General features: G+C 36.1%; 1 protein-coding gene across 4 annotated transcripts in view; it reads left to right on the plus strand.

Moving 5' to 3' along the window:
- The window catches only part of LOC128237417 (tubby-related protein 4-like), a 105,589-nt gene that overhangs the window by 22,502 nt on the left and 58,153 nt on the right, over positions 1-24,934 (plus strand). For 3 of the 4 annotated variants that reach the window (XM_052952943.1, XM_052952945.1, XM_052952944.1), the window contains 3 exons: positions 8,670-8,798; positions 14,070-14,234; positions 20,009-20,186. In XM_052952943.1, coding sequence (XP_052808903.1) covers positions 8,670-8,798; positions 14,070-14,234; positions 20,009-20,186 — 472 coding nt within the window. Of the gene's footprint in view, positions 1-3,411; positions 3,477-8,669; positions 8,799-14,069; positions 14,235-20,008; positions 20,187-24,934 lie in introns of those variants that run through there. The other variant, XM_052952946.1, reaches the window with a different exon arrangement.

Genomic DNA, 24,934 nt, shown 5'->3' on the forward strand with positions numbered 1-24,934 from the left:
TGGACACACAGTCACACTTATAAGGTACAGTGGAAACTCACTAAACCGGATCTCCACAAAACCGGAATCCTCGGGATACCGGACTTTTTTCATAGTACCGGTTTTCCCCTTCTATTTTCAATGTAAAATAATCCCTACAAAACCGGAACCTCGGAATTCCAGATAACGGAAAAAAAATCGAGAAAATTTGTTAGTTGTTAACGTAATTTTACCTCACAAAACCGGACGTATATTTGTTCAAACATGTCAAAATGATTTTGTGTATTAGGAATTCGCGAATCGCGTGTCACTTTGTTTTGACAGCCGGTGCGTCGTTAAATATTGCACCTGTGATGTTGTGTTAACTCGATAATCGATAATGATGATTGCGCTGTGGATTGACTGCCACGCGATAATCAAATGATAATCAAACTTGTAAAAAGAAAATTGATTGAAACATTAATTTGTTTGTTGCAGAAAATAAAGAACTAGAAACGGTTATTAAATGATCATTTTGGAGGGTTGTTTTATCTAAAGACTTCTATGATTGAATCAAATTAGAGCGGTGCGTTAATTAAACTATCAAACATACTTAACAAGCATTAAATTACGCGAGTTGTTTTATTTTAAGACTTGGAAAAAAAGATGATTATAAAAACGCAGAAATGTTTAATAATGTTTATCACTTTTGCATGTGCTTTAATCATGTCTCAACCTCCGTATAAACGTAAAGGTTAACTCAGTTAATATTTTGAGTAAACTTACTCCGTACAACATATTCTCACTAAACCGGAATCCTCACTAAACCGGAAATTTTGCCCAGTCCGAACCTTGTCCGGTTTAGTGAGTTTCCACTGTATTACTCTTAAGTAAACCCTCGAGCCAAATGATGTCAGGGCTAATAAAGGTTTCCTTTTACTAATAACGTTACAACTCTGTGGTGTGCCAAGCTCATTATGCTCATGTCTTATTTATAAGGAATTTGTCCGAGTTCCTAACTGAATTCCTGTGTATGTTTTGCATCTTGTAGAAGCCTTAAATATTGTATGGCAAGGAATCTGGCCTGACTATTTGAACGCTCATACATCAAAGTCTGACCCTTATTTTTTTCAATCAAATATTATCTTGTGATCTGAATAACAGCTTGTGCCATTAGCCTTAGTATGAATATTTGAAAGAGTCACTGTATAATTTTTGTAGCAGTATTACTTTTAAGTGTGAGCTATGGTGACAGAGTGTTTGTTTCTATTGTGATAGATCCATTGTCTGAGTCTGTCATCAACATTTTCCTTCAAACAACCTCTCCTTCTAAATCACTGAGACAATTTCAACCAAACTAAACAAGAATGTTCCTTTGGTGGTCCTCTTTCGTATTCCTTTAATAAAAGTGGTACCATGTAGAACTCTGTTTGCTATGGCAACCGAAAGGAAAAACTTTTAAAGTATTCCTGTCAGAATCAGCTGGCCGGATTTCAACATAATTTCACTGAAACGTTTTTAAGGTGACCCTGTATCAAATTCCCTCAACCTATTGGGATTCATAAAAAAACATGGCCACCAGGGGCAGGGCTAAGTTTTCACTTTATGTCTTGATGAAAAACTTTCAAAATTTTCTTTTCCGAAACCATTGGTTTGATTTCCAAATATTTTCACCAAAAAATCCGTTTTATCAAAATTATTATGATTTTTTTTATTTCATTTTTTTTTTTATTGTTTTACAATCATTAAAGATATTCTGCAAACTTCATGAAATTATTCGCAGTAACAATGTGCTCTTTTGTGACAAGTTATATAACTTATTGTAAGAGTTATGGCCCTTCATAACTTCTTTAAAGAAATACATGTTGTTATACACCTGTAGTTTCATACTATAGGCATACTTGCAGGCGCTGTCCAGTAAGTTTAGAAATCATCAGGAGATGTGATTTAGGGCCATCTTTGCCCTCTTGTTTTATCAAATCATGGTGTTGCGTTGAGAACCTTTATTTCTTTTCAACTTTTACCTGGCTTTATAAATGAAAATATAAAAAAAACATATTAGAAGGAAGTGGTTTAATTTTAAATTAAAATTTAATTTACAGGATACAGATATTTTTGAAAATAACACATTACCTGAAACATTTTGCACATGATCTTACAGTTAATTTAGCATCTTTTTTAACAGAAATGGGTATCCAATGGAATTTTTGTACTTAACATGGAAATTTGCCTGTAATTATCTGGGGAATGCATTCCCTGGTGATGTTTAAGCTTCATTGCATCACTAAATTAGCTTTATAGTTCCATTCAGTTTTATTGCCTGGCATTGCCTTTGAATTTCCCTGAAGATTGCTTCCAATTCAAGCCCCAGAAAACAGTCTATTGATTTCATTAAACTTTAACAAGCAGTTAAGGAGAGCTTATAATACTAATTCACCCTAGCGTTGGCGTCAGCGTCACACCTAGGTTAAGGTTTTGAATGTATTTATCACCTTAAAGTCATTATCTCAGCAAATGCATCATGACTTTTACATTGACACTTTCTACAGATCCCAACCATCCAACCTTCTTAATTAATCAAGTAAGTTATTTCTATCTTGCCATCAAATATAGTTTTTTCCCCTTTTTTATTTGACTTTATCACTTAGAAATTCTAGCTAAGGTTTTACATGTAAGAGCTACAAGGGTTGCTTGTAAAGTAAGTGTACAGGAGCGAATGCATTCCATCAAATATAAATATTAACAATAGCCCTTGTTGTGCAATATATTATTTGGAAGTAAATTTCATTCAAAAATACAGATAGAAAGCCTTTTTTTTCTATATGCAGTTTATAACAACCTACCTGCACGGCACTGAGCAGTTTAGCGGGTCATGGCGCCTTGAAACAAAAAATGTTATTTATTTCAAATACAGTTTATTAACCTGCCTTTATATTGATTATATAAAAGGAGTTCTTATTTGCACGGGTAATGCTGTTAAATACTTTATGGTTTGAGAAATATTCCACCATCAATTTTTAAAAAATAGGCATTTTTTATAGATCATCTTAACTTAAGTTAAGAAACTCTTATTATATTTATATATTTATAAATAATAGATGGTTCTGTTGTAACAAATTATTAAAATGCATATAGGTATCATTGTGGACGTGTCATTATTAAGTATGTGGACTTCCCTTTTGAATGTCTTTCTGTCCTGGACCCGCGAAACAGAGGTTGACAATGTGCCTGCTTATGTATGCATTGGACAATTTTGTCCAGGAATTTTCCGAAAGTCATCTCGAATTGATTGACCTGTCCCCCATGATGGGAGAAACAAAAAATATCGTATCTCGTTTGCATGATAAACATGTAAAGCTAGGGATAAGGAAACGTAATTTGACAGAAGAAATGGATCATTATTTCAGAGAGGGTTTCAGGATGAAATGCGATGTCCCTTGATATTTGGTGGTGGCTTGTGAAGGTTCCAAATGCTGGCTCCAAATAAGATACAGGGTTGTATTCATAAAGAAACTCCGGTAGGATTATCAACTTAGAATGGATTTTTTATTTTGCTGAGATGAATTTAAAAATATAATAACAATGTTTGCACAAGAAAAATATGCCTGCCAACAAAATGGTCTTAATTATATACCATTGACAAATGAAGTTTGAAGGGGGTATATTAGAGTCACCTTGTGGTTGGTTTGTTGGTTGGTTGGTCAGCCCATTGCAATTTCCCTTGTCTGACATTAACTTTCAAACTACTGGATGGAATTCATTAAAACTGCATACAATGGTAGAACATAATGAGAGGAAATGCTGTGTACAGCAACCCGAGCTCTATTTCAGTTATAAACAAAGAAATTGCCCTTTGTTACTTTTTCTTGTCTGGAGCATAACTGATGGAATTCAATAGAACTTCATGTAATGATAGAACATAATGAATGGAAGTGCAGTCTGTAAGAACCATAACTCTTTTTAGGTTATTACAGAGTTATGTCCCTTTTTTATTTCTTGTCTGGAGTATAACTTGAAAACAATTGGAAGTAATTATGTTAAACTTCACACAACGGTAAAGCACGGTGAGAGGAAGTGCAGTATGTGAGCACCATGACTCTATTTTAGCTAATTACAGAGTTATTGCCCTTTGTTACTTTTTCTTTTCAGCAAAGTAACATTTAGGGTAGAAGGGGTTCACGGCAAGAATGCTGTTCTTGTGAGAATAATTTTTAACCAGGTTTTCAACGAAAACCGGATTATTAGAATGAGGTTGTCATTGGGCGGGCGGGCGGGCAGACGGGCGGGTGGGCATGCGGGCGTCAAACATTGGTTTCTGTTCAATAACTTTAGTAAGCATCGATAGATATTGATGAAACTTGGTGTGTAGGTAGCTTATGGGAAGAGCTAGCTTGGGATTGCTTTTGAGGGGGGTGGGGCTAAGGTCAAGGTCACTGTTACTAAAAATAGAAAAATGGTTTCTGCCCAATAACTTTAGTTAGCATTGATAGATATTGACGAAACTTGGTGTGTAAGTTGCTTATGTGAAGAGCTAGCTTGGGATTGCTTTTGAGTGGGGAGGGGCTAAGATCAAGGTCACTATTACTTAAAATAGAAAAATGGTCAAGTTCACTGTTACTTAAAATAGAAAAATGGTTTCTGCCCAATAAGTTTAGTTAGCATTGACAGATATTGATGAAACTTGGTGTGTAGGTAGCTTATTTGAAGAGCTAGCTTGGGATTGCTTTTAAGGGGGGGGCTAAGGTCAAGGTCGCCTGTTACTAAAAATAGAAAAATGGTTTCTGCCCAATAACTTTAGTTAGGATTGATAGATATTGACGAAAGTTGGTGTGTAGGAAGCTTATGTGAAGAGCTAGCTTGTGATTGCTATTGAGGGGGGAGGGGCTAAGGTCAAGGTCACTGTTACTTAAAATAGAAAAATGGTTTCTGCCCAATAACTTTAGTTAGCATTGACTGATATTGATGAAACTTGGTGTGTAAGTTGCTTATGTGAAGAGCTAGCTTGGGATTGCTTTTGAGTGGGGAGGGGCTAAGGTTAAGGTCACTATTACTTAAAATAGAAAATTGGTCAAGGTCACTGTTACTTAAAATAGAAAAAAGGTTTCTGCCCAATAACTTTAGTTAGCATTGACCGATATTGATGAAACTTGGTGTGTAAGTTGCTTATGTGAAGAGCTAGCTTGGGATTGCTTTTGAGTGGGGAGGGGCTAAGGTTAAGGTCACTATTACTTAAAATAGAAAAATGGTCAAGGTCACTGTTACTTAAAATAGAAAAATGGTTTCTGCCCAATAACTTTAGTTAGCATTGACCGATATTGATGAAACTTGGTGTGTAGGTAGCTTATGTACAGAGCTAGCTTGGGATTGCTTTTGAGGGGGGTGGGGCTAAGGTCAAAGTTGCCTGTTACTAAAAATAGAAAAATGGTTTCTGCCCAATAACATAAGTTAGCATTGATAGATTTTGATGAAACTTATAGCGAAGGTAGCTTATGTGAAGAGCTAGCTTGGGAGGTGGGGTCAAGGTCACTGTTTCTAAAAATAGAAAAATGTTTTTCTGCCCAACAACTTAGTTAGAATTGATGGATAGTGATGAATCTTAGTGCGAATATAGCTTATATGAAGCTGCAGATTGAACTTGCTCATACAACAAATTAATTGGCTATAATTTCTGATTGCCCATAACAAAAACCTGGTTTCGTCGCATTGCGGCGCTTCTAGTTTAATCTTAGATTTTATTTCAGAGACATAAAAAGACAGGCAACATTGAATGAAAAAGTAGGTAAATTAATCAATGAATAAAAAGTCATGGCAAACATTGGGTAAATTTCACCAACCAAGCAATGTAAGGTACCAGGAAGCACTAGCATGAATAACATTTAAACAGTACCCTATTGTTTTTTATAATTACATCATAATTCTAAACAAAAATTTCATGCCATCTTTGCAACAAGTGAACAGCTTTTTAACTAGTATGTCCATCCTTTCCACTACAAGACATGGGGTGCCAGTGGTCCAGTGGTATAGGTTTCTGCCTCTTACTTAAGTAGTTGTGGGTTCAATCCCTAACTGTGTGAAGGTGGTCTTGTGGTTTGAGGTGTTTGCCTCTCACCCAAGTGGTTTTGGGTTTGTTTATCCCCACCAGTAGTACATCCTCATTCCCTTATGAAAATGACACAGTACTGGTTTCTGCCAAGGAAACTGACCTGAAAGTGATTTTTAAGCTATCAGCTTTGGTCACAATCTGACAGGTGCATCTTATGAAATATTCATAAGACATGCAAGAAATTGTCAGTCATCTGACAGACCATGGACCTGATCAGATCCATTTAATTATTAAATTGTATTATTGGAAAATAAGAGAGCTCTACCAATAAAAGTGCATTACCATTAAGAATGAGGGAGCATTAACAATCAGGGAACATTACCAATAATGGAGCAATACCATTAAGAGGACATTACAAATGAGGGAGCATTACCAATCAGGGAACATTACCAATAAGGGAGCATAACCAATAAGGGAGCAATACCATTAAGAGGGCATTACAAATGAGGGAGCATTACCAATCAGGGAACATTACCAATAAGGGAGCATTACCAATAAGGGAGCAATACCAATAAGAGAGCATTACCAATGAGGGAGCAAAACCAATCAAGGAACAATACTAATAAGGGAGCATTACCAAAAGGAGAGCATGACCAATAAGAGAGCATAAGAAAGCATAACCATTAAGAGAGCATTACCAATAAGAAAGTATTACAAATAAGAGAGCACAAGAGAGCATTTCCAATAAGAGAGCTTGAAAAGCATTACCATTAAGAGAGCATTACCAATAGAAGATCATTACCAATAAGGGGACATAACCAATGTTGCATCATAACCAACAAGGGAGCATTACCAATAAGGGATCATTACCGACAAGGGTGCATTTCCAATAATGGAAGAATTACCAATAAGGGAGCATTACCAATGAAGGAGCATTACCAATCAGGGAGAATAAGAGAGCATTATCAATAAGGGAGAGTAAGAGAGCATTACCAATAAGAGAGGGAATTGAACAGGGAGGGTCACCAATTAAGGAACAGTACCAATGGTGTTAAATTATGATGCTGTCTGTCCATGCTGGAGAGGTTGATCGCCAATTTTTTGTTGTTGAAAATAGATGGAATAGGCTGCTAAGCTTCAAGATTATGTAACAGAAAGTCACATGTTTCATTATCTAATGTAGATTAATAGACTTGTCTTCTGTTGCATGTTATGTACTTTATTATCCCCCGCCTAATCGAAGCGGAGGGGGATATTGTTTTGGCGTTGTCCGTCAGTCCGGAACCATATCTTGGTAGGCATTGATCAGAAAATGTTCAAACTTGATCAGAATGTTCCCCTTGATCAAATTTCGACTACTTGTAAAAGTGGGTCACATGGGGTCAAAAACTAAGTCACTAGGTCATATCTTAGAAAAATCTTTGGAACAAACTAGAGGCATTATACATGGTCAAATATTCATGAAACTTAATCAAAATGTTTTCCTTGATGAACTTTTGGACGTATATAGAACTGGGTCACATGTAATCGAAAATTAGGTCACTAGGTCAAATCTTAGAAAAATCTTTCAGGAACCATATCATGGTAATGATTAGTCATTATGTTTTAACTTGGTCAGGATGGACCACTTGTAAAAGTGGGTCACATGGGGTCAAAAACTAGGTCACTAGCTCAAATCTTAGAAACATCTTTGGAACACATTAGAAGCATTATGTATGGTCTTCTATTCATGAAACATGATCAGAATGTTTTCCGTGATGAACTCTTTGACATGTTTAAAACTGGGTCACATGTGATAAAAAAAATAGAAAACTGGGTCACATGTGGTAAAAAATTAGGTCACTAGGTCAAATCTTACAAAAATCTTGTCCGAAAGCATTTCATGGTAGTGATTGGTCGGATTATGTTCATACATGTATTATTGAACACATGATAATAAATATATGTATTTTATGATGATTTACTTCCATCAACTTCCATTAATATCGATTATGAAAGGTTATAATCAATAATCACCAACAGGAAGCTCCTATGAGCTTGAAAATTACACACAGTGAACATGATCAACAGGTATCTTAAAATGTCACTTTCCACTATTTACTGTTATCACTTCAGACATATCTTAACTTTCACTTTCAAATCATTCAAATTCATAGAAACTATTACAAATTATTTTACTCTATATACAAGACTTTTATTTTAAATAATTCCTAACAGACTCAAACTTATATCTAATGTTCATAACAGTCCATTTCTCTGCAGCCATATTACATGTTAATATAGGAATATTCCACCTACTTTTCATTTCCAATCCATGAACTTTGCCTAATCAGGCGGGGGATATCAATTCACCGAATTTGCTTGTTTGTATAAAATTCATAGTACAGAGGTCTACCCTTGCAATAGCAATATTGCCATCAAACTTTGTCTTGTGTTGACAGCCTGGAATAACATTGATCAGTCATCCTGACTGGAAGAAGTGGAAAAGTATAAATTCACTTTTTATGTTTAATCAACATGTTATGTATTTTTATGGACGTATTTGTATGTTGCTGTCTGGCGCACATAGTATTGTCCAACTTATTAGACTATTGTCAAACCATGAACTAACAAGAACTACTGAAAGGAAATAAATCTTGTGCTTGATTGTAAAGTTTGTGTATTGCAGGTTACACTGGTACGTTGGAATGAGCCCTACCAGAAGCTTGCCACATGTGACACGCAGGGAATCATCTTCGTATGGATCAAACACGAGGGGCGCTGGTCCATCGAGCTTATCAATGACCGCAATTCACAGGTTTGTAGCATTTAAAAAACATGTGGTAAATTTCTCTATTGAGACTAAGATTAATTTGAATGCTTTCTTGATGGCATAAAATGATGTGGCCTTAATTGTGTTTTGGGGTAATAGGAGTACTGGTTGGAACTACTCTATGTAAGGAGGTAACAGGAGTACATGGATGAACTACTTTATGTTTTGCGGTAACAGGATGATTGTGAACTTCATCTTACACTGCCTTGGAAAGGTGACTTTCTCAAAGAAAGTGTAGCATTTTGGGGTTATTGAAGAGATCAGTTTGACTGTTTCATAAGCTAGTATTTTGATAGTTACTCCTTAGAATGATCTGTTAGACCTAATCTTTTATTTATACCTTTTCCCTTTCATACACTCTTGCTGTGATGTTATCTTCCAGTTTCTGTGACTACATTGGCATTGTTTTGTAGTTTAAAAGCTGATCATATTTGTACACAAACCACATGTAGTGATAAAGTGTGAATAGGTCTAGAATATGCTTGCTGCCATAATATGATTGGATAATTAAATGGATCTGATCATGTCCATTATCTGTCAGATAACTGTCAATTTCTTGCATGTCTCTTGAATATTTCATGATGTACCCATCTCATATTGACAGTTTTAGAAATGATGACATCAATTCCTTCTTGTTGTTGTGAAACTAGTTTTTATTTCAAAAGATTCAGTTTTATTGTAGTTAAGTTACTCCCTACATATGTTTAAAAGCCTTGAAATAAATACTGGATGCGTAATTCAGAGGCAATAATGTCGAGAATTTTATGTACAAGTATGTTTTAAAATATAAGCTTGTCTTAAATTTAAGAGAAAAACATTCAGTATGAAACTGGATTTCATATAAAAGTGTGATAAAAATAAAATTACTGATAGCACGTAATAGCTGGCGTTAGTTTAAGCACTAGTTTTATTATGAAAAATAAGAATAAGTAGATCTTAGATATTTTGATCTTCTCATAAATTACTTGTTGGTGCACATGTCACTTCCCTCATCCGCAGTCTTCATCAACATTCCCATATGTAAAATCAAACTGATTGTTAACAGTTGAGCCCCTGTGTGGGCATCCGATTTGCATAGAATCACCCAGTTACCATTTGTTTGCAAATGCTGATCAAGTGCAGACAGAGTGCTGTCATGCATTCATTATGAGAATGGTACTTCTATGTAAAGCGCTGTCAGGCATACATCATAAGAAAAGTACTTCATGATAAGTGCTGTCATGCATACATTAGGAGAAGTGTACTTCATGTTAAGTGCTGTCATGCCTACATCATGAGAATAGTACTTTATTTTAAGTGCTGTCATGCTTACATCATGAGAATAGTACTTCTTGTAAAGTGCTGTCATGCTTACATCATGATTAGTGTGCTTCATGTATTAAAAGTTCTGTCATGTAAAGTTATGAGAAGTGTTTTTCATGTTAAGTGCTGTCATGCATTCATCATGAGAATGGTACTTAATGTTTAGAGGGCTATACACCAGATTGGCACCAAAAAAAGTTTTTTTCTGTAACGAATCTCAGAAAACTATTTAATAAAATGTTTTACTCTTTAATATCATAATTGTAAAAAAAATACCGAAATGTAAAAAAAAATTGAGTCGGAGACCGGGTTCGAACTGGTGTCGCCAAAATTGCAGTCGAGTGTTGTACCCACTGTGCCACGAAGGCTTACCCTAAACGGTTGGAATATTGAAGCCATAGACCTAACTTGATAATATCACATGGTAACATCGACTAGCCAATCACGCATAAGGAATACATTCAACTAGGTAAACATACCTAGTAATCTTTTTTTAATGAATATGAAAAAATTGTGAAAACTAAATTAATTGTAAACTATGCGGTACTTCAGTTAGTAAGTTTCAATGCATTGTATACATCGATACCAAGTTTATGTTAGTTTTCGACAATTTTCTTTTTATTTCATCATACAGAGTACAGCCCCTTTAAGTGATCTCATGCATACCTTATGAGAGATAAGTGCTGTTATATATAGAGAATGAGAATGATACAAGTTAAGTGCTGTCTTGCCTAAATCATAAAAATGGTACTTCATCTTAAGTGTTGTCATGCATACATCATTAGAATGGTAATTCTAGACTAAGGGCGTTCATGCATACATTATGGGAATGGTGCTTTATGTTAAGTATGGTCATGCAAACATTGTGAGACTGATACTTTGTGTTAAGTGTTGTCATGCATACATCATTATGCCCCCCTTCGAAGAAGAGGGGTATATTGCTTTGCACAGGCATGTCGGTCGGTCGGTCGGTCCGTCGGTAGACTAAAGCTTGTCCGAGTGATAACTCAACAATTCCTGGACGTATGGTCATCATACTTCACATGAATGTTGGGCCTGACCAGTAGATGACCCCTATTGATTTTGGGGGTCAAAGGTCAAGGTCACAGTGACCTTTAATGGTAAAATAATTTTAAAGCTTGTCCGAGTGATAACTCAACAATGCCTGCACCCATGGCCCTCAAACTTGACATGGAGGTTGGGCCTGACCAGTAGATGACCCCTATTGTTTTTGGGGGTCATCAGGCCAAAGGTCAAGGTCACAGTGACCTTGAATGGTAAAAGGTTGTCCGAGTGATAACGTGACAATGCCTGCACCCATGGCCCTCAAACTTGACTTGGAGGTTGGGCCTGACCAGTAGCTGACCCCTATTGTTTTTTGGGCTCAATGGGTCAAAGGTCAAGGTCACAGTGTCCTTGAATGGTAAAAGGTTGTTCGAGTGATAACTCAACAATGCCTGCACCCATGGCCCTCAAACTTGACTTGGAGGTTGGGCCTGACCAATAGATGACCCCTATTATTTTTGGGGGTCATCTGGCCAAAGGTCAAGGTCACAGTGACCTGGAATGGAAAAAGGTTGTCCGAGTGATAACTCGACAATGCCTGCACCCATGGCCCTCAAACTTGATTTGGAGGTTGGGCCTGGCCAGAAGATGGTCCCTATTGATTTAAGGGGTCATTGGGCCAAAGGTCAAGGTCACAGTGACCTGGAATGGTAAAAGGTTGTTCGAGTGATAACTCAACAATGCCTGCACCCATGGCCCTCAAACTTGACTTGGAGGTTGGGCCTGACCAGTAGATGACCCCTATTGTTTTTGGGGGTCATCTGGCCAAAGGTCAAGGTCACAGTGACCTGGAATGGTAAAAGGTTGTCCGAGTGATAACTCGACAATGCCTGCACCCATGGCCCTCAAACTTGACTTGGAGGTTGGGCCTGGCCAGAAGATGGTCCCTATTGATTTAAGGCGTCATTGGGTCAAAGGTCAAGGTCACAGTGACCTGGAATGGTAAAAGGTTATCCGAGTGATAACTTGACAATGGCTGCACCCTTGGCCCTCAAACTTGATTTGAAGGTTGAGCCTGGCCAGAAGATTGTCCCTATTAATTTTAGGGGTCATTGGGCCAAAGGTCAAGGTCACAGTGACCTTGAATGATAAAAGGTTGTTCAAGTGATAACTCAACAATGCCTGTACCCATGGCCCTCAAACTTGACATGGAGGTTGGGCCTGATCAGTAGATGGCCCCTATTGATTTTAGGGGTCAAAGGTCAAGGTCACAATGACCTTGAAAGCAAACTTGACAATTCTTGGACCTATGGTCATCAAACTTGACATGAAGGTTGGGCCTGCCCAGTAGATGACCCCTATCGACTTTGGGGGTCATCAGGCCAAGGTCAATGTCACAGTAACCTTTAACGCAAAAAAGTTAGCAAATCTTCCCCCACTGATATCTCAACAATGCCTGAACCTATGACCAATAAACTTGACATGGATGTTAAGCCTGACCAGTAGATCACCCTTATTGATTTTAGGATTCATAGAGCCAAAGGTCAAGGTCACAGTGATCTTGAATGGTAAAAGGTTGTCCGAGTGATAACTCAACAACGCCTGAACCCATGGCCTTCAAACTTGACTTGGAGTTGCATCTGACTTGTAGATGACCCCTTATGATTTAAATGGTCATCGGGTCAAAGGTCAAGGTCACAGTGACCTTGAACGAAAAAACTTGTCCTGTGATAACTTGACAATGCCTGCACCCATGGCCCTCAAACTTGACATTTAGGTTTCTGGTGACCAGCTGATGACTCTGGATTTTGAGTTCATAGAGTCAAAGGTCATGACGGTCATAACACACTTTATCCTCACACTTAAATGGTCATAATCTTAAAACAGCAACAAATCAGCTGTCATTTCGGTCCATGCATATTTCATTCAATTGTCCATATAATCCTGACAACATGGCGCTCAGGGGGGGGCATAATGTTTGACAAACATCTCTTGTTTGAATAGTACTGTAATATGTTAAATGCTGCCATGCATACAAAATGAAAATGGATACTTAATGTTAAGTGTTGTCATGCATGATTCATGAGAATGGTTGCTCCATGTCAAGGGCTGTCATGTATACATCATGTTTAAGTGCTGTCATGAACACATCAAAAGAATGGAGGCCTCATGTCAAGGGCTGTCATGTATACATCATGTTTAAGTGCTGTCATGAACACATCAAAAGATTGGAGGCCTCATGTCAAGGGCTATCATGTATACATCATGTTTAAGTGCTGTCATGAACACATCAAAAGAATGGAGGCCTCATGTCAAGTACTGTCATGTATACATCATGTTAAAGTGCTGTCATGAACACATCAAAAGAATGGAAGCCTCATGTCAAGGCCTGTCAGGTATACATCATGTTTAAGTGCTGTCATGAACACATCAAAAGAATGGAAGCCTCATGTCAAGGGCTGTCATGTATACATCATGTTTAAGTGCTGTCATGAACACAGCAAAAGAATGGAGGCCTCATGTCAAGGGCTGTCATGTATACATCATGTTTAAGTGCTGTCATGAACACATCAAAAGAATGGAAGCCTCATGTCAAGGGCTGTCATGTATACATCATGTTTAAGTGCTGTCATGAACACATTAAAAGAATGGAGCCTCATGTCAAGGGCTGTCATGTATACATCATGTTTAAGTGCTGTCATGAACACATCAAAAGAATGGAAGCCTCATGTCAAGGCCTGTCAGGTATACATCATGTTAAGGGCTGTCATGTATACATCATAAGAATGGAAGCTTCATGTTAGTTATTGTCAATCGAGTATTACAAGAGCGATACTATTCATGTTGTAGAGCATTCATGTTTTAATTCACCTAAAACTGAAGTGCACACATCAAGTCAAACAGATTTGTGCACGCCATACATTGCATGGCCTTTGTTTTACATTCCAGGTGACAGACTTTGCGTGGTCACATGACGGGAACATGGCGTTGATCTGCTACTGTGATGGTTTCGTGCTGGTGGGTTCGGTGGCTGGACACCGGTACTGGTCATCTGTGCTGAACCTGGACAACACGTGCATCACGTGTGGGGTCTGGTCACCAGATGACCAAAAGGTGGGTTATAATTGTACACGGATTTAATTATTGTTGAGTTAGGGTTTTCATTAGTCTAGTGTATTTTAAATCAGGTAAGCTTTATTGTGATGACAGGCCCCAATTTCTCTAACATTTTTTATTTGTTTAAACAAGATCAAACTAAGATAACTGGTTTTTAGCTGGTATATTTATGCCCCCACAAAGTGGCGGCATATAGGGTTGCCCTTGTCCGTACGTACGTCTGTCTGTCTGTACGTACGTACGTCCCGAAGATTGTTTCCGATCTAATTCTTGAAAACCGTTTGTCCAATCCTCACCAAACTTTAAACACATGTTTGTGACCATAATATCTTGATCAAGTTCGATAGTCATGGAAATCGCTTTAGTCATTTAGGAGTTACGGCCCTTTTTTGCCAAAAATACTTCAAAAATATATGTTTCCAATCTAATTCTTGAAAAGTATGTGTCCAATCCTCACCAAACTTTACATACATGATTGTGACCATAATATCTTGATCAAGTTCGATAGCCATGGAAATCGCTTTTGTCATTTAGGAGTTACGGCCCTTTATTTGCAAAAAAAAGACTTGAAAAATACGTCCCGAAGATTGTTTCCGATCTAATTCTTGAAAACTGTTTGTCCAATCCTCACCAAACTTTTAACACATGTTTGTGACCATAATACCTTGATCAAGTTCGATAGCCATAGAAATCGCTTTAATCATTTAGGAGTTAGGGCCCTTTATTTCCCAACAATACTTAAAAAATATCTTATCCGATCTAATTTTTGAAAAGGATTTGCCCTTGTGCAGATTATCCTGAATAATCATTATGGCTTATTTTCTGTGACAAAAAATCGAAGTGGGGGCATCCGTGTCCTATGGACACATTTCTAGTTTTTGAATATTTCTCGTTTGAAAGAGTTTTGAGATTATTAAAGACACTCATGACAAACTACTTTTGGTTATGTTCAATTTAAAGTTAGCTTGAAGTTTGGCTTATTGAAATAAGATGCTTAAAAACCTGTTATTTTAAGATATTTCCAGAAATTGGAGCGTTATAAAACATATCCTATCTCTTTGGGAGGTACTGTTAAAACTCAGTCAGCAAATCATTTTTTAACTATCATGCAATGCATTTTTGCTTGCTCCTAATTAATGCATACTTGATCAGCTTTTACTGTTTTGGAACAGTTCTTTAATCTTCATTCTATGTCTTGAACTTCATTTCATGAGTATCTGTTTAATTTTGGTATCAAGTTGAAAGAACATGTCATTCATCAGATGAAAATAAGATAAACGCATGAAACATTTTCTTCCTTGAAAAGCTGAGAATATGATTGTAAAACTCCCTGAATATTTATTTACCTTAGCTCTTATATGAGATTAATTTAACAAAAAAGAAGCTTTTTCTGCAAAGAAAGAATCGCTGGTATGTTTATGTATTAAACACTATCCCTATGTGGATCACATTTGAATACCAGGAATATTCTCCGCAAAATTGGAAGCTTTGTTGTTTGTCCTGGAGGAGATTATGTCAGTCTCGTTCATCAAAATTGGCCATCATTTTCCCTGTGCGAGCATCCATTTAGCAAATAAAACATTGTTGTTCTTACTGGTGACACAATATTAAGAAAGTTGCTAACACAGTGTCATAAATCATTATTGTTTCATGGGAATCAGATTATCTAGAAAGAGGAATTTAACAAGAAACGCCATGAACTTAAATTGTAATGAATTGTTTTTACAATTAATAGTTTCTGTAAAGGATAGCAGTATTACTAATATTCGGTCCAGGGATAGATTACTACTTAACTGTCAGTTTTCATTAGTAATTCTGTCAAAAAATAAAGAAAATTACTTAAATGTTAATGCCTAATAACAAACAAATTAATACTTTCCTCTGTTTCTGTGCGCTTGGGAAACATGGCAGACCCTCGGGAATCACTCTGTCCGGCGTCACTGTCCCACTTTTGTTTTCCGATAAATAACTTTTGTTTGACTGTGGAATAGAGTCTCGAAACTTGATATGCAGTTTGACCAGGTTTTAGTAGTACAGTATAATAGATGAACCCTATTATAATTACTATTGGGGTCAATAGATCAAGGTGTCCAAATTTAAAAAAAAAAATGTGGGTGCTTCCAACAGGGAATCTAAAATTCTAGATTTTTGGTAAATAATGTAAAAATAATTACATTTTTTAAGTCATGTTATCTAGCAAAACCATGATTATTCAACCTGCTTTTGATTGTAACAATATCTTGGTTTTATATTTCAATTAATCAGGGGTTTCAATAAGCGGACGTAGACGTATTATACGTCCGGAAAATCGCCAAAAACGTCCCAGAATTTGACCCCGGGTGTTTTAAAATTCCTTATAATAGCCTTGTACGCCTCTTTTAAATATGCCGTACTGCCCTTTCATCTTCCCATAAGCCTTGTACGTGTCATATGACAGCTTATTGTGTGTAAGGAGCAGACGACCTGTGTATTCATAAACGGCCATCTTCTAATCCGATAATTAGGAAGAGCCAATTAGTGTAACATCGCCAGGAGGCGGAGCTATTGAATGTCAGCCAATCAGAATATACAATGAGAACTCGTTCATTCAAAGATGAAAGTTCGTAAAATACAATAGAAAACGCGAAGGGATGGTGAAAAATGTTGTCAAGCACTATTAAACCTTTTAAAATAATTGATAATTGTATTGTACAGACGAGACTCGCTATTTTAAATATTGTTGATTTGAAGCAGACGGTCACTTCCGATTTGTAGACATAGGAAAGCTGGTGCTAACACAATCAAATACATCAATTTATCATTAAATGTTTTGAAAGTGTATTTGTAAAATATTCATGATGAACATTTCTTTGTAACCTTCAAAATATTTTGATGCTATATGTCGCATTTACCTATCATGTCTACGATCATGTCAAAATTCCGCCGAAACCGCCATTTTGTCGGAACGATTTTCGGAGTTATTTTATCAATGTTCTATGCTATATAAGTGGGTTTTTTAAGCAAGGGCAGTGATATTTATTGTCATTTTATTCTTAAACATCAACATATTAAGAATAACTTTACCAAAGACAATTAAATAACAGCCAGGCTGAATGTAACATTTGTACCCAATCCCTATCGTACCAACTAAAATTCGTCCCCTACATATTTGTTTTTTTGTGTGTGTATTTATGCCAGTATGATTGTTTCAAATGCTTAACTGTCTGTTGTTGTTTTTTGTTTTTATTTTACATGATTTTTAGGAGAAAAATGAGACATTGCACTAAAGAAGAATCTGGACAAGTACAGTCATATTACCACAGCGAGAAGACAAATTTTAATTTTGATATTTAAACAAACCCTTCTAAATTTTGTGAAAAGGAACCACATTTTGTACAAGTCTGAAAATCATGGAAAATGATTTAAATTGAGTATGAAAACAAAACATTCTACGAGGAAACCCCACAAACCTTGTGACAGGGGTGGACCCCTCCCACACCCACCCCATGCACCCCTACGCTAGACTCTTGTAATGGTTAAATATATAAACAATAAACATAAATATAAACATTTTGAATTGTGCATCAAATGCGCTATTTTACCTACAAATTCTATGAACATTCCTAAAAATTCCTGAAAATCAGACATGAAATTAAAAAAAATCCTGATTTTGGGTCTTATTGAAACCCCTGATTAAGATAATACTATGTATTTGTAAAAAAATGATCTGTAAGCCAGTATTCAAGTTGAAAATAGAGTTGAGATAAAGAAGAATTTAGTTTTGCCAACAATGACATTCCTAAGTTTAGATGTTTGAAATTAGGACCAAAATCCTTTATTGAACTCATGCCCTGCGCTGTAATCATACAAGTTTACTTAATTGAAGAGTCGGTCTCCAACTATTGCCTTACTTCTTGTAAGATAAAAAGTTTTGATTACTTTAATGCATAGGCTTTTCTTTGAATCAATCGTTTCCGTTGGAGACAAAACCGTAATGGAATTTTTCAGGGTTTATTGCCAGTATAGGTTTTGGTCACCCTTATGTGATTCACTTTTAGAGAATCACAGTTCTTGTTGGAAGTCGTAAACCCTGCCGTGATCGGAGGGAAATTAAGATTTATAGTGAGATGTGTGTAAGAAGAAAACATGTAATTAAGTTTTGCTTAGCCCTGAAATGGAGAAAGTGAATTGACAACCATGAATTGTATGGGAAAGTGTTTTTTGTGAGAAATTTGTCTTGCACAATGTATAGATTTTTGCAGGAAGTTTTTTGTTTTTGTCTATTTTAAAGTGATATGAATTAGGCTTCCCAGATGTTGATGCACAATGAATGCATTGCAAACCTCTTTATTTTGGTAAACCATATTTATTTTTTACCAGGATGACATATGTTCCCATTTCTCAAGTTAAAATCAGTGTTTGTCCGTAAACCCATTTGTAACATAAAGATTTTCCAGTGTGAGAGTGGTTTTCAGACCGCAGACGTAAGCAAAATAATAATTCTCTATTTCTGTCAAACTTTCTTTGTAAAGAAGCAGTTCCTTTTAAATTTATAACATTTCTTTTGGCAGATGTAAATGAGTTGTCTGCATGCAATTTTAAAGGAATGAAATGGAAATAATTAAATTATTTGATATAAATTTTTCAACAATTTAAACAATTTTGAGGTAGAGAAACTTTTGTAAGCAAACTGTAACGGTTTGACATGTACCAGTATAGACAGTTCAGAAAATTATGGATTGTATTTATAAATAGTGTTGGTTTGTGAGACAATATGATATGCTATGTTAGCAGTATCTTCTTGTATGTAAATTATTTGTGGTAGTTTGCTTTCTTCCATTCTGCAAAACACCCTACGCTCAGGTCGAGATGAACCTATCTTACACTCTTGGCCATGGAAGATACTTATAGTCTCAAGATGTAGGGCTTCCATTTTTGTAATTATTTATTTCTTAGATGGACTGACAGCCATGCTCCATTTGGACTGACAGCCATGCTCAATTCAGACTGACAGCCATGCTCCATTCAAACTGACAGCCATGCTCCATTTGGACTGACAGCGATGCTCAATTCAGACTGACAGCCATGCTCCATTCAAACTGACAGCCATGCTCCATTTGGACTGACAGCGATGCTCCTGTCAGACTAACAGCCATGCTCAATTGGGATTTACAGCCATGCTCCAGTCAGACTGACAGTCATGCTCCAGTCAGGCTGACAGCCATGGTCCAGTCAGACTGACAGCCATTCTCTAGTCAGACTGACAGCCATGCTCCATTTGGACTGACAGCCATGCTCCAGTCAGACTGACAGTCATGCTCCATTTGGACTAACAGCCATACACAATACGGACTGACAGCCATGCTCCAGTTGGACTTACACCTATGCTCCAGTCAGATTGACAGCCATGCTCCTTTTAGACTGACAGCCATGCTCCATTTGGACTGACAGCCATGCTCCAGTCGGACTGACAGCCATGCTCCATTTGGACTAACAGCCGTGCTCCAGTCAGACTGACAGCCATGCTCCATTCGGAAGAACAGCCATGCACCTGTCAGACTGACAGCCATGCTCCATTTGGACTAACAGCCATGCTCCATTCGGACTGACAGCCATGCTCCATTCGGACTTATAGCCATGCACTAGTCTTGATTAACCTTATGATGAAACATTATTAGTCTTATGCTGAGGTGGTTAACATTTGCATTATTACAATAGCTACATTAGCTTCAATGTCATGCATGCTTTAATCCATCTTTGTAAACTACTACCCACTACTCTTTCTCCCGCAGGTGATGTTTGGCACCACAGATGGGCAGATAATTGTAATGTCGTCCACTGGCGCGATGATCACCCAGATTACGATTCTTGACGGCATGGAGATTACCTCCCTTCTCTGGTCCTGTGAGAAGTTCAAGATGGAGGAAAACAGCAGAAAGGATTCTGTCGTTACCGTGGCTTCAGACAGTGGTGAGTTACTTGACATAATGCAAGATATTGATTATCATTAAATTTAGTATTGAAAATTAGGCTCGTATATATTCTGGCTCACATAATTATATTCAGGCTCATATATATTTGTGTGTTTCCTGTGTAGCAGGTCAGCTATGTACAGATCATGTCTTCAGGCATCACCTTCGTCGGCATCATCGTTGTTTGCAGCTTCATAAATTTTTAATCTAAAATAAAGCATTTCTCTTCTAATCTTTATCAAACTTGGTAGCAATGTTTATGGGTATAATATCTCAATATGAGCAGTTGACACATGCCGTTATTTTATTCCTCTCTAAAATCATTAAAGCTGTATGTGATACAGAGTGAGTTTATTGCATTTTTCTTAATAATCCTTATTTTTTTTTTAAATTGTAGAACCTCAGATTACCCAAGTGTGAATCAAGGAGACTGCCCTGTGCTTAATGTTCTATTGTGAATTATCTTATATGACTGAATAGAAGACATTGATGCCAAAATCATCTTATTCTGAGACAAAAAAAAAATAAAAAAATAATGTCAAAACTGTCAATATATGAGAGTGTAGCTTTCAGCACCCCTTTACACTGGTTTAACTAGTAGTATTTTACATGAATCAAAATTATTTTAATCTTAAAGGAGAAGAGGGTAAGAAAAAAAGTCTCCGCACACACATAGCGCTCTCATTACCTTATCATCTGGATGCTTGCACATCAACAACTTGTAAGCAGCATCCCCCATAGTGATTTTTTGTTTGTCAAAATAAAAGTATTTTACCTTAAGGCCACACCAAATTAATGTTTAGTTCCTCGGATTTTTGCCGAAAAAAATTGGAGCGAGCGAGCGAAAAAAAAAATAAAAAAATTGGCAGTTTTTATAAAAACCGAAGCGAGCGAAGAGCGAAAAATATATTTTTTCCTTATATTCAATATAAATAAGAAAGATTGTTCAAAATAACTGCCCTTAAACCCATTTTAATGCCATTTTGAACTGAACCTCTAATGGACATTGGGAAAATGTCGGAATACATACTATTTATTCATCCGTGTTTAGTACAAACATTTTATGGATTAATCTAATTTCTTAGATAATTAAAACGTTCTTTAATATGACGATCATTCATAATAATAAATAACCCTGCTTTTAGTAAAGAGTTTGAAACGACTTATATAAATCTACCTGAATTAGTTTAACATAATATGCAACTGTATTTAGACATAACTTAGGATTGATTTTGGATTTGTAAAAAATGATCACTTACACACTGGCATCAGCAAACATCAGACTCAATATAACATAGACTAAATTTTGTTTTTATTATCACAGGAAATGCAATGACATGTGCTTATTAAAACAAAAAGAACAAGGGTATTTTTCAGAGTACTTTTTTTGGTTATTTAGATGTTTTTATGCACCAGCCAATTGTATATGCCCCCCCCCCCAAGTCCGGAATAGCGGGGACTTTGACTTCCGGTCTCTCAAAACCCAGTTAAAATACCCGACCTGCAGGGACACACTGCTGGTAAAATCCCTGCCAAATGGCCTCCGCAACCTGAATACCTATTTGAGGACCATTCCCGACTATTTTCAATATGAAGACAAAACCACATTCACTAGGCACTGCGGGGCCACCTGAAAGGTAAAAACACAGCCCATTGCCGCTGCTGTCCCCGGTAAACCCCTGGAACAAGGGCGAGGGGTGGGCAGGGCAGTGGTTACAATTGGTGCATTACAATCCCGGATTATGTTGCAAATAAAAACAAAATATAAGGTGATAAACTTAGGCTTACTTATGTTGAGGTATATCCATACCAGTGTTTTTATCGCTATTTGTGAAAAGATATTTGTTCAAAACTGTTGCTTTGTCAGAATTTGATCAAAAATGAGCTTGATACATCAATTTGGACCAAACAATGACTCATGTTCCAGTTAAGTTGACCTGTGTCATCTTCAGCATCGTTGTAACGAGGTAACATTTTGGTCCCTTGTATTATGACTTGAATAAAATAGTACAAAGTTGATCATTCCGATTTCCATTTAAAACGAGTTACTAATTACGCAATATAATCGCTAACAGTGTCAGATACATATGCTTTATTGCATAATGATTGCTTTAAATAATGTTCTGTTAGTGCATGAGACGATCAACAATGGCTTCAAGCATGCTCAAAACATATTTATTGTCAAAAATAAGATATAATTTCCAAATTTCCAAAATTTCGAGCCACATTGTTTATACCGGAAGCGGCCATTTTGATTGAATTTATTGAAACCCATGCTAAACCGATCGATATACAGTATAAAAACACTACCCATCGGTAACTTCCCTTTACAAAAACACGAAAACTAGCGTAGAAAAATAATACTTGATTATTTTTAGCCTTTTAATTAATTATTACCTGAAAAAAAATCTGCTTGGCGATCAAAATGGAGGTGCGGGCACACAAAAAAAATAAAAATATTTTTTTTACATTTTCAAAAAAATAGGAGCGGTAAATCCGCGGAACGAAATATCAATTTGGTGTGGCCTAAACATAAATCTTGATGTGAATAAAGTTTATGCCCCCATAAAGGGAAAATATAAATAAAATTAACCCTTTCCCTCATGTCAAATCAGCCATATTAGGCCTGCTACTGCATGGCTTATCAGTACATTGATAACCAGTAGCCAATAGATAATAAGCCCCTATAAGTACCCCTACTGCATAGGAGATTATTGGAGAATATTGAAAAATTGCCCCCTATGCATTTCTAACTTATTTTTCTAGTATATCTTTTGGTTTAATCAATTATAGTTCAATATAAAGTTTGTAGGTAAATGAATTTCCGATCCAGTGGTATAATTTTTATTCTGTTGTCTAAATTATTTGGTTGAATATTTATAGAGAAACACAACTCCTGCGAAAATTGAAGATGTTTCAATTGATTTCATATTATACTATATTTCCTTTGACACCTATGCATAACAACTTTAATATTTTGTAGTATTTCTTTTGATTAAAATAATGTTAGAAATTCAAATAATGAATATAGTATTTGTAGTGTATTAAATTTCGAATCTAGTGATCATAGTTTAATCTAAAAAGCTTTGACAATAAACAAATATTCAAATCACAGAAATCATGCATTGTTAAAAAATAAACACAATTTAATTGGGTAAACAACAAATGTTATTTCAGATTCATTATTCTCATAAATAAAATGTGCATGTCCGTTGTTTTGAAATGAATTGAATAAAATAATAGTAAATATCAAAATAAAAGGCTGGGATGCTACTGGCACAGTTTTAAAAACTTTGGGAACGTACTAGATTTTGCCCTCAACAAGCCGAACAACTCGATTTTTTAATAGTCAGAATCGCTATTTAAATTAAATTTAGTGATTCCGTAATAATATTATAATTAAAATCTGTCAACACAAGGCAATAAATCAAGGTCTGAAATGCATGGACAATTACGACAACATTCTTGTGTATTTATCGAGATCGAGAGAACACATGTTTTAACAGCTGTCAAACTGGGTCATATCACATATAATTTTATTATAATCTGTGTATTTACAACGAAATACTAACTTTGATTATCAGACGTAAGGGGACAGTTTTATTACCGGATTAACATTCCATTTTTGGAAACAGAAGTGACAAATGACATGTGTTTATTCAAGCCAGACTCTTGTTTACTACATCGTAAATCAGCCATTTTGACACATTTCTAAACCATGACAGGTGACGACATTAGCGCGTGATCAATAGGATATATTTATATGATATTAATTATTGGTAGTTTTAAATAGCTAGTGACGTGTATGGGGATTTTCCATTAAAATTCGAGACAAGCACGCGTCAAGCATGCGCTGTGAACTTTTAAGGCGTGTTTGACCTCTGTCTCTTTTAGTCGCGATTTTCCGAAAATCTTGAATAGTAATATCATCTTTTTTCATTATTTATATAATTATCGATGTTTATATTACACAAAAATGCATTTGTTGCGAAAAAATAAGCAACAGATATGTTAATAAATGACCGTAAATAAGCATGGCACATTTTGGAACAATCATGCGGGAATCGATAAAGGGACAATTTGGAACAATCATGCGGGAATAGATAAAGGGGCAATTTGGCACAATCATGGGGGAAAGGGTTAAGTAAAAGTATTTGACAGTTTGAAAGAGCATCTGTCAACTTGGAGTCCAATGTTGGGCTGTTTGTTGGGGTGAAATTGTCTTTTATTGTTAGTTTGAATTCAATTGAAGAGGAATGTTATATACAAAAACACCATAACTGTTGTTTCAATTGTTTTACAACATGAGAAATAACACAAACTGACTTGACATATATATTTATTAATTTCTTTCATACTTGCAAGGCACATTCAATGTGAACATATTGCATTTGCATGGCACATACATATAGACATAGTAAACAGAAACAAAGCAAAAAGAACATAGAGAATAGCTATATGTGGAGATATTTTATCGCAATGTTACTCTGCTAGGTTATGCTGTCGTCAGAGTATAGGAGGAAAGAATCCCAAACGGTATGTCACCGAAATGTGTTAACAAAGTAAACCCTAATGCTGTGGTTATGATAATGTATTGCGTAATAATATCCTTGATCCATATTCTTCACAATTTCCGCAAATGATCAGTTCCAAAAATTTCTAATAACAAAAAAATAGGGGATACAGTACACAGAAGAAACCTAGTGTTAACTATTCTGGCCCCTTATTGCATTTCAATATTTTAAA

The sequence above is a fragment of the Mya arenaria genome, chromosome 6 (assembly GCF_026914265.1).
Source record: "Mya arenaria isolate MELC-2E11 chromosome 6, ASM2691426v1".
Lineage (NCBI taxonomy): Eukaryota > Metazoa > Mollusca > Bivalvia > Myida > Myidae > Mya > Mya arenaria.